This window comes from Pogoniulus pusillus, chromosome Z (assembly GCF_015220805.1).
Source record: "Pogoniulus pusillus isolate bPogPus1 chromosome Z, bPogPus1.pri, whole genome shotgun sequence".
Taxonomy (NCBI): Eukaryota; Metazoa; Chordata; class Aves; order Piciformes; family Lybiidae; genus Pogoniulus; species Pogoniulus pusillus.
This window is the reverse complement of record NC_087309.1, coordinates 78,366,790-78,376,733: the sequence shown is the minus strand read 5'-3', so window position 1 is coordinate 78,376,733 and position 9,944 is coordinate 78,366,790. Positions and strand designations below refer to the sequence as shown.

General features: G+C 39.3%; 1 protein-coding gene across 1 annotated transcript; it reads left to right on the top strand.

The window, feature by feature from the left end:
• The first annotated feature begins 963 nt into the window (after nt 1–963).
• LOC135173292 (cryptic protein-like) lies at nt 964–5,435 on the top strand. The gene is made up of 6 exons (XM_064140089.1): nt 964–1,080; nt 1,566–1,615; nt 1,729–1,899; nt 2,665–2,779; nt 2,885–2,994; nt 4,997–5,435. The coding sequence occupies exons 1-6, from the start codon at nt 1,058–1,060 to the stop codon at nt 5,107–5,109; spliced, it is 582 nt and encodes a 193-aa protein (XP_063996159.1). The 5' UTR covers nt 964–1,057; the 3' UTR covers nt 5,110–5,435.
• The last annotated feature ends 4,509 nt before the right edge of the window (nt 5,436–9,944 follow it).

Genomic DNA, 9,944 nt, shown 5'->3' with positions numbered 1-9,944 from the left:
AAGGTGCAATTTGTATTATTTTGATCTGTGCTGGCATAGTGAGAGCATTCCTCTTCCATGCACTCCCCAAAACAAACAAAAAGCTGCATTGCTGCAGGTTTCTGTTACAGCTTAGGTAAGGGCCATGCTCAGACCAGGGTACAGGTAGAGCTATTTGAGAAAAGACAGTCCAGATATGCTTTTTTACTGCTGTCCAGCTGCAAGTCTTTCTGCTGACGCTGGTGAGCCACAGTAAAGTGAGCATGAGTGGTCCCAGTCCATTTCAGCACACGTGGTAAATTAAATCTAGGTATTTCCTGACATAGCACAGATTCACTACGGGGTATAATTTTACTAACAGTAAGAAAAAAGCAAAATGTAATTCAGGAATTTACTAACAACTCTTATGAGACAACAAACTGCTGTCAGAACCACTGTGTACTATTTTCTGTTGTACTTTGAACAGAAATCACTAATGTGGGCTCTAAGGATTATTTGTGCTGAACAGTGGCAGGGTTTCATGAAGTAAGAGACCCTTTTGTAGGGATAAGAGATAAAAGCAGAGATTTTCTACACTTCCATTCCATATCTGATGAAGTTTGTTATATACCTACTATAGTTCTGTATAACATTTGTTTCTTCCCCATGCAGTAGGATGACACAAGATTTTTGTGTTAAGAACATAAACTTGTGCTGAAATCTTCCTGGCTTGGGGTTTATGTGGCCATGGGCCCTGAAGTGGCCCCCAGCAGCAAGCGCCCCGACTTTGCTCCACCCTTCAGCCGTGCATGTAAATCAGGGGCAGGTCAGAGAGTCTCTCAGGGAGATGGTCCCAGCGTGACAGAGCCTCGCTAAGGGCTGAGCCAACAGTACTACTTGGAACTATGTCTCCGTATTTGTTATAAGCTGGACAGAGAGAGAAAGGTTCACAGCCAACAAACCTCCTTTCCTTTTCTCTTGTTTTTATATATGGTGTGAGGACTGCTAAATACAACAGCCTTCAGGGAGGTACTTTGGTCTTCTTCATTCTGCTCAAGCTTTCGTGGAGGGTCTCGCGGGTATTTCAGACTGCAGGGACATGTACTGGAGAAACCACGTTAGGTAAGGCTACCTGAGCTGCCCAAGAATGCTTTTCTTTTTAAACGTGGGGGGGTTTGTGGAGTTTTGGGGGGCTTGTTTGTTTGTTTTCTGGTTGGTAATCAGGTCAGGAAGCTGAAAGGAACAAATGCCCCTGGAACTACGGCTGAAGTTAAGCTTTTGCTAGTTTTGTAGCTGCTGGCAATGACCTACTTGTGATAAAGAACAGTAAGGAAGTAGATGGGTTTGTCTGGTTGTCAGACAGCGAATTTATTGAATCTGTAGCTTTTAAATTTTATGTTTTGCATCTGATAATTCAAATTACTGCTGGCGTAAAATATTTATATTTTATATTAGCGACAGTTGATAAAGCTTTGAAAATGTTCTTTTGTACCCCTACCCCCATCTTCATTTTGGTGTTTGTGTCTTATTGGCAGGAATTTATTTCAGCACTTTGTTTTGCTTTTTGTTTGTTTGCTTGTTTTTTTTTTTTTTTTTTTTTTTTGTAGAGTTCTTTTCACTGTGACTCTGCTCTGGCAGGCTGTTCATTTAGGAAAAGGTAAAGAACTTCATGTTTCCTTCTACCTTTCCATGATTCTTTTGTACATTTTCAGTATGTATTGATTCATTTCAAGCTGTCCTTTTCTTCCGTATTTTGGAATTCTTGTCCAGGCCATAAAAAAGACGAACGTGAAGTGAGAAGTCTCAATGCCACAGCACAAAAGCAGCAGCCCAAGAACGAAGGGACTATTATAAATGCTCTCAGTGACATGAATCAGAGTTATGAAAGCAGAAAGCAACAGAATTCCAGGGCATCAGTACCTTTCACTGGGATTACGGAGAGTAGGTATTTACACAGTGCCATAAACGTTTTTAACTTTTTTTTTTTTTTTTTTAATATCCTAGTAATGTTTTGAGTGTTGTCCTGGGGTATTTCAGACTGTCGTTATTCTTTGACCTCTCATTTAAATTATTCCTGTGGCCACTTTGGAAATTAGGACAAAAATTCGAACTGAAAATCCCTTGCCTGCAAAAGGTGATAATGGAAAAAGGAAGAATATTGGGGATTAAGAATGGATTTTGTAAAATTGTATTGGATTCTGTTGATTTTTTTAAACTTTATCATATTTCCTGACTCTTTTTTTCCCCCAGGACTGTCTGAAAGCAACAGTACTGACCAAAAAAAAAAAAAAAAAAAAAACCACAAAACAAAAACCACCCACAGTATCAGATTTGTATTTTCTCCCGTATATATACAAGTCCCAGATTGGTCTTCGGTCCCAGGAGTTTCGTTGTGACTGAAACCCTGCTCTGTCAAATTGAAATACTTCGGTGGAATATATGCTGTTACAGGTCTTGACAGGCGTTGCTTCTTGACCGCCCTGTAATCCCTAGTAGTTTGTTTCTAATCCTTAGCTAAACAAACTGGGCTTAACTGAACAAACACTCCTAACAGGCAGATAATTTTATTGTCTCTAGAGACAATAAAAGAAGATATCCTTAAGATCCTTTGGCAACTGGAGAGAACTGAGAGAACAAGTGAGGAAAAAAAAAGAGAAGTTTAGAGCCCACGGAGTGCTTGGTAACCTCTGCAATACTGTCTTGCAGGTAAAAAACTGAACAGACGCTGCTGCCAAAATGGGGGCACCTGTATCCTAGGGGCTTTCTGTGCCTGCTTAAAGCATTTCACTGGCAGATACTGTGAACATGATGAGCGGCAAAGGTAAAAAAACTGATCAAAACCAAAAAGAGAGAGCAAGCTGCTCTGCGTGATTATTTTCTGTCATGAGATTAATGACTCACCAGAAGTCTCGCTTGCCCTTGACAGCAACTGCGGTGACATTGGGCATGGTGCGTGGGTGCTGAAGGGCTGTTGGCTGTGTCGGTGTGGCTATGGCACTCTGAACTGTCTCTCAGAAATAATGCACGGTAACTGTGGTAAGGAGTGGTGTAAAATCTACCATTTTTTATCTTGCCGGTAACAGAATTTGCTTAGGAGAAGGTGGATTATGAGTATGCTGCATGCGCTCAGTTTAGACTTCAGTGTCCTGCCTTCAGAGTATGAGTTAGTAAGGCAGTAAATAACTGCTGTGGCCTACATTTTATGTCCCATAAAACTCTTGAAGATCTTTATAATCCTGTGCTGCAGGAAACTTTTCCCTATTTTAATTTAAGATATGGGACTTAAATGTTTTTCTATTCCACAAAACCTGCATGTCTTCTCACTTAATTAGAAGAAGGTGTACAACTAACCAACATTCAGCTATGCAAAAATGTTTCTTAAGATGGAGGGGAAACAAAACAAAACAAAACACCAAAACCCAATAACACAAAAAAAACCACCCCCAAACCAAAACCCAAACACCTGACTGCAGTATAAACTGGTGTGATAGAAGTAGAAAACAGCTACAGCAAGGGGGAAAAAAAGAACTAAAAACTTTCGTGTTCTTGCATAAGCTCCTGCCACACAAATGGCAGAATAAGCTGCAGAAACAATTCTGAACCTTATTGTGAGATCTGTATCTTAATTTTCAAAATGCTCTTGTAGATAGCCCTGAGACTGAGCATACATCACAAAACACGTGTAGTCATAGTCCTGATCAGTGTAAAGTAGTTCCATCCAAAAACACTGTGTTATTTATGGTCAAGTTACCTCAGCCTGTGGAAACCTCTGTATTTTTGAAAACAGCCTCTCTAGGATTGCTTTAGAGGCACTTGTTTTCCATGGAGAACTGGCTGTTTTCAATACTTTGAGATGATTAACAAGAGTTTGATGCTAATTTTTCTCTCCAGTGGCATAGTGTGAAATATTTTTGCCCTTTGCCGCACATGATATCTCAATCCTATCTTGTGCTGTTACATCCTCTTCTTCAGCTGTACCAACATCACCAGTTAACAAGAGTCAGAAAACAACAGACTTAAATAGCTCCAAGACTCATTTGCACCCCAAGGAACTACCAGCCTCTTGTTTCCTGACTAGATTCCTATCTGAGTAGCAGTGCATTGAAGATGTGGTTTGTGAGTTATACCACCAACTTGAAAGTAAATACAAATTTCAAATCTTGAGCCTCTTAGGTTCTCAGAATAAGACCTGACCTGTTCTGTGACAGGTCCGTGAGTCCTAAGTGAAATGTAAAATAAAGGTGACGTTACTGTCTTTCAACCATAGATACATACACACAATTTCACACCAAAATAAACAAACCCAAAAAAAATCGCAAAACACAGACCCAGGAAACCCCACTTTTCAAGTCTTGAAGTCTTCTGTAGTGATAGCTTACATGCAGTACCGAACTCCCTCATTAAAAATCTGTAAAATTAAATGTTGATCAGCACTCTTATTTCCCATTGTGGGAGCTAAAGACAATGGGCCTTGCAATGCTCAGTAAAAGCTTACTGCTCTTGAGCTCAGCTTAACAAAGGTGGTAAAGGTAACAGTGGAGAATCATTTTCTCATCCTCTGAGCAGGGATTCAGTGGCTTTCACATGCATGAGGGGAATGTTTTCTGCTTGTGCCAATAAATGAAGTCTCTTGTTAAGGAACCTTTAAGGAAGGGTTAAAAGGCTATATGCAGATTTGAGTGCATACCTCTTGTGAAGACCTTGCTCTTGCTTTTGCTTGGTATTTACTTTTGATTATTCTGAGATTAATGCTAGCAAGAGCTGATAAGTGTTATCAGTTGGTCCTCAAACGATCATTGATGGGACATCTATTCACATCTCTCCCCTGAGAATAGCCTGTTTGATTGGTTTTAACAGCTGATGCCTTTAACTTAAGTACCTGAGAGATGTCAGAGGACATTCAAAGCATGATGAAGACAGGTTGTTTTGTTTTGTTTGTTTTTTAATTTACACATTTTACTGCTTAAGCAGTTATTTTTTCATTTATGTTCCATTGTTGTCATTTTGGTTTAGTGTGGGTTTGTTCGATTCTTTTCAGAACTGAAATCGGAAAAGGAGGAAATTACCAGCCTGTATTCTAATGGGCTAAAATTACAACAGACAGCGTTTGCACTTGCTTGCCTGCTCACCATCCTCCTTGAGCTCTGCTGATGATGACTGTGAAACTAGACAAAAGGAAGCATGTCGGGGTTGATGTAACCCTCATCATACAAACTTTTTCATCTGTGAGCTACAGAGGACACTACTACCTACACATTGGATGCAGATGTATTAGTTAATGCTGAATGTTTGAGTTATTATAAATTCAGATTATGTGAATGTGGAGTATTTATTATATTATTTTATTGCTACTATCAATGTCTGATTCTAATGGTTCTTCAGTTCTAAAATACTGTTCTTCCAGTGGAAGCAAAAAAACCTCCAATGTTCTATGACTAAAGTATTGTTAATTATAGTAATTTCCTTTGTACACAGTACAACTATTGTAACAAATAAAAATTATTTCATTTCTGAAGGACTTTTGGCTTTATTCAAGCTTGAAAATTTTTATCTACCATTTGTCATTCTATTGTATCCTGTGCCAAAACAGTAAAAGGGCAGGGTAGAATGAAGAGATATAAGGAATGTTTTAAGGAGAAATATATTTCAAATGCATACATAGAACAGCTCAAAGTTACATAGTATTTCCATTTTTATTATTATTTATTACAGCTAAATTGTACTTATGCATAATCTTAGGCAGGAAGTGCATTTCTTAACGCATACCTGAAACTTACTGTCTTTTTTGTTTCACATATTACAAATATGAGCTCTTTTCTAAAAAAAATATTGGCAAAAAGCAACATCTTTAAATTTTCTGCAGAAAACCTGTTTTGATTTATGTACCATTTAAATGTATTTCTACATGATCTTTTTTAAAAAATAAAATGTTTGGAATGTGTAATTGCATTTGTAATGCAAGTTTATAAAACATCATTTTAGGCTTTTCTTTGCAATTTTTTAACCACATATACCTGGTCAAAAACTGCAAAGAGAAACCTAAAATATACCTTCATTATATGAATGTTTCTATGTAGTAACTTCATAGTCAGGTTTGTTATTTTGTTGGTATTATTGGTGTATAAAATCCCTAATGACATTTTAAAAATGTCTTTAATAATTTCTTTGGTGCCACAAACCAAGACAACAATCCAGTCACTAAGAAGAGAAGGATGCATCACCAAAAAAATTACATAATTTGGGGCTGCCTTGGAATCTATGATTATGACTTCTGTAGGGATACATTGAGTTGAACTGTACTTGTGTTAAATACTGCAAAATATTCAGATTGCTTTTTCATACTCTAGACTTAAGTGGGAAATGTAAAGTTTCTCATTCTTCACATAAGATACACAAGACCAGAAAGAGTTCTTTCCTTATTATTTCTCCATTGCTTTTCTCATTTCCCAGAAACTCATATATATTCATATATACGCTATTTATTCCACAGGCTTGGAAAAGGAAGACTGTCTTAGGACAGTTAAACATCGAAGAGCAGCTGGAGGAAAATGGTCATGGCTTTATTTGTCAGATGTTGAAATTGCAGGAATACCTTTGTGAAAACATCTTGCCTCGGTATAAAGCATACCTGAGACATCTGTAGGCAATAGAGCCTGTGATGTACCTCAAATAGGCTTTAATTTTTGAAGGAAAGCAGTGAAATCTGCACAGTGAAAATACATCTGAAATAATACTTAATTTTTATCCCTACAGAAAGCATAAAAACCTAAAGAGCTATAAAAGACTGCAATTAACAAAAGGAAAGAGTAGTCCAATACAGATTTTACAACAGAAGAGCTATTCCTTTTGCAGCAACACCCACAGCAGCTGTAATTAGGAAAAGAAAATCTGAAGTAGCTCCTTATGTAGATGAGCTGATGTGCCAGTGAGAGTCACTGATGAAGCTATACATTATGGAGTTGTATGACTTGAAGAAGTAGAGCAATTGAAAAGCCTAGCAAAACATTTTCTTGCTGCAGCATGACATCAGGACATCTCATTAGACGCACTAAGGTTCAGTTACTACAGTTTCAAAGAATTGCAAGAGGAACATAGTAATTCTAATTAATGTCAGCATAAATTGCTACTCACTCTCTATACCAGCATCTGAACATTTTCTCCCATGTATCTGGAAAGAAGTGAAAAAGGGGGGTTGTTTGTTTTTAAGAGAACAGTTCATTTTCTCTATCTTATTCTGTTGAATTCTGTGTTACTAGAAAATCTGAAAATTACTCCCTCAGCACATTGTTACATCTACTGTACTGTGGCAAAACATATCCTCATTGATAGTTAATTGAGGAACATGCTTGTCTGGTCTTTGTGTAAGGGCTCTAGAAGTTGCCATGAGTAGGCAGAATGAAGCACAGAATATTGTCATTGCAAAACTCTGAGGCAGAGGCAGCCACAGAATCTGAATTCGAGGAGAAATGGGTATCTCCTTAAATTAGAAAAGAAGAGGGGAAAAAAGAAAAAAGCATTCAGAAGCTGTCTTGTGAATAGTCACATTTGTAAATAAAGAAATAACAAAGAAGGAAGAAAGCAATGAAGAACAAAGGAAAACACACAAATGCAATCTTTGCTTAGGTTAAAACTGTCTCCACTTTTATCTGTCTCCAGTTGTTTGCAAGAATAGATAAAAGAAAGCACTGTTTTCCTCCCTTGCTACCATGTAGGCCTGGCCAACCTAACACCGCAATTACAGGCACTTTGGTAAGGTTTGTTTATAGCAAACAGCGATGCTTGTTCTTCAACCTCATGCTAACTCTTTATGGACCACTCCGTCAAATATGGCATGTCCCAGCAAAACAGACATCTGTTGCCACAGGTTCATGCATGTGCCCTCTCTGTATACAGCCAAATTTGGACAGGGGAAAGGCACACAAGGAGAAATATTTATCAAATGCTTTACAGACTCCAGAGCTATTAGGCCTTTCACTCTTTGCAGCTGACTCTAAAACAAATAGTGCAGCCCATGATTGGCCTCTACAGCTTCACTCTTTCAATTGCTCGAGCCTCCACCACTCCTCAGGGAATAACACCGATAAGAACTCCAGACCAGATGAGCAGCTTGGAGATGGGGGGGGGGGCTATCTCCTCTAAAGACAAGAGCCTGCAGAGCTGTAGGACCACAGCCTAGCACAGGTATGTAAGGGTGTGCTGGCATCCATCCTTAAGGTGCTGCCCATCTAAAGAGATTCCTTTTGCATAAAGGTTATCTAGTTCCAGTGTGATGATTTGAGTGTTACCTGCCCCCCCACACTTTGGAAGTCACCCAGGCTAGACTCAGCCAGCTCTGGAAATTTGAATGAAGCTTTATATTTACAGCTTAGCACAATATACAAGCAGATATTTACAGTATATACAGTTATATACAGAAATATACAAGGGGAAAGGTAATACAGAAACACATCTGCCCTCCCAGAAACCTGAGTCCCCAGGAAGGGCTTCCAAATGCTCTTCCACCTTCTTGCCCCCCCACCCCCCCTTACCCCAGTCCCAGGGAAGAATGGAGGTTTGGCTCTGCAGAGAGCCTAGAGAGAAAAATGTCACTTGGAGGCATTGGAGGGCTCCCATCCACCCTTCCACCCCTCTACCTTATACCAGTTTGTGCAAGGTCAGTTTGGAGGATTGGTCAGGGGGGTTAGAAAACAGAAGGATTAGTTGCACAGAAAGCAGGCCAGGAAGAAAAGTACAGGTACCAGCTGCAACAGAAATCCAATGCAACTGTGTTATCTATATTTTGTGTTCTTGTTTTTATACATCTCAGCAAGCCTACGAGGGAAGTAGACATCACCATTGTTTCCCTTTCACAGCCTTTAATTTCTTTCACGAGAATATTTCAGTTAGGCTCAAACTAGCACAATCCACCTCTGTCTATTTCACTCAGAGTTTTGCTGAGAACTCTATGTTTAATCTAAACCAATATTTACAGTAATGAATACCACAAGGTCAGTTCACACGTTGTTCTGGCTATCTCAAGTGTAAGTGATTCAAAAGCTCTGAAAATAGGAAACAGTTTGTCTCCTCACAGATGAGATGAGAAACTCCTCTGTGGCACTGGATTAACGCTCACAAATTGTAGATTCTTTTGTAGATTGTGTCTTATTGAATGCCAGGTTGTAACATAAAATTCCTAACAGCCTGTGTTATACACTCTGAATTTAGACTCTCTCAGCTAAGGTTAGATTTCTCTGTGGAATACACTGGATTTCACCATTCTCCTGCATTACCCAGTAGGTGTGACCAGGACCTTCAGCAGACACCACCCCTAGGACAGGTTTCCCTTCACCCGAAGGAGAAAATACCCAAAGAGTTTTCCCTAACAGATTCTTTTCACATACAACAGGAACTTTATCACTGTCTACTGTTTGGACCAAATCTGATTGTGCAGGTCCTGCTCTATTTACTGAACCTCTACTATTTACTAACCAGGTTGCTTGTGCTAAATGCTTGTCCCAGTTTTTCAAAGTTCCACCCCTCCATGGACTTTAGGGTGGTTTTCAGCAAACTGTTGAAGCACTCAAATCTTCCCTGAAGCTGGTGCATAGTAGGGTATATGATAGATCCATTCAATACCATGCTCTTTGGCCCAATTTTTCACAAGATTGTTCTTTAAATGAGTGCCATTGTCTGACTCAGTTCTCTCTGGAGTTCCATGTCTCCACATGATCTGTCTCTCCAAGCCAAGAATGGTGTTACGTGCAGTTGCATGTGGAACTGGATAGGTTTCCAGCCATCCGGTGCCGGCCTCTACCATCGTCAGCACATACTGCTTGCCAGAACGAGATCGAGGTAAAGTGATGTAGTCAATCTGCCAGGCTTCACCATACTTGTACTTTGACCATCTCTCACCATACCATAAGGGCTTGATTCGCTTAGCCTGCTTAATAGCAGCACAAATGTCACAGTCATGGATGACTTGGGTGACAGTGTCCATGGACAAGTCA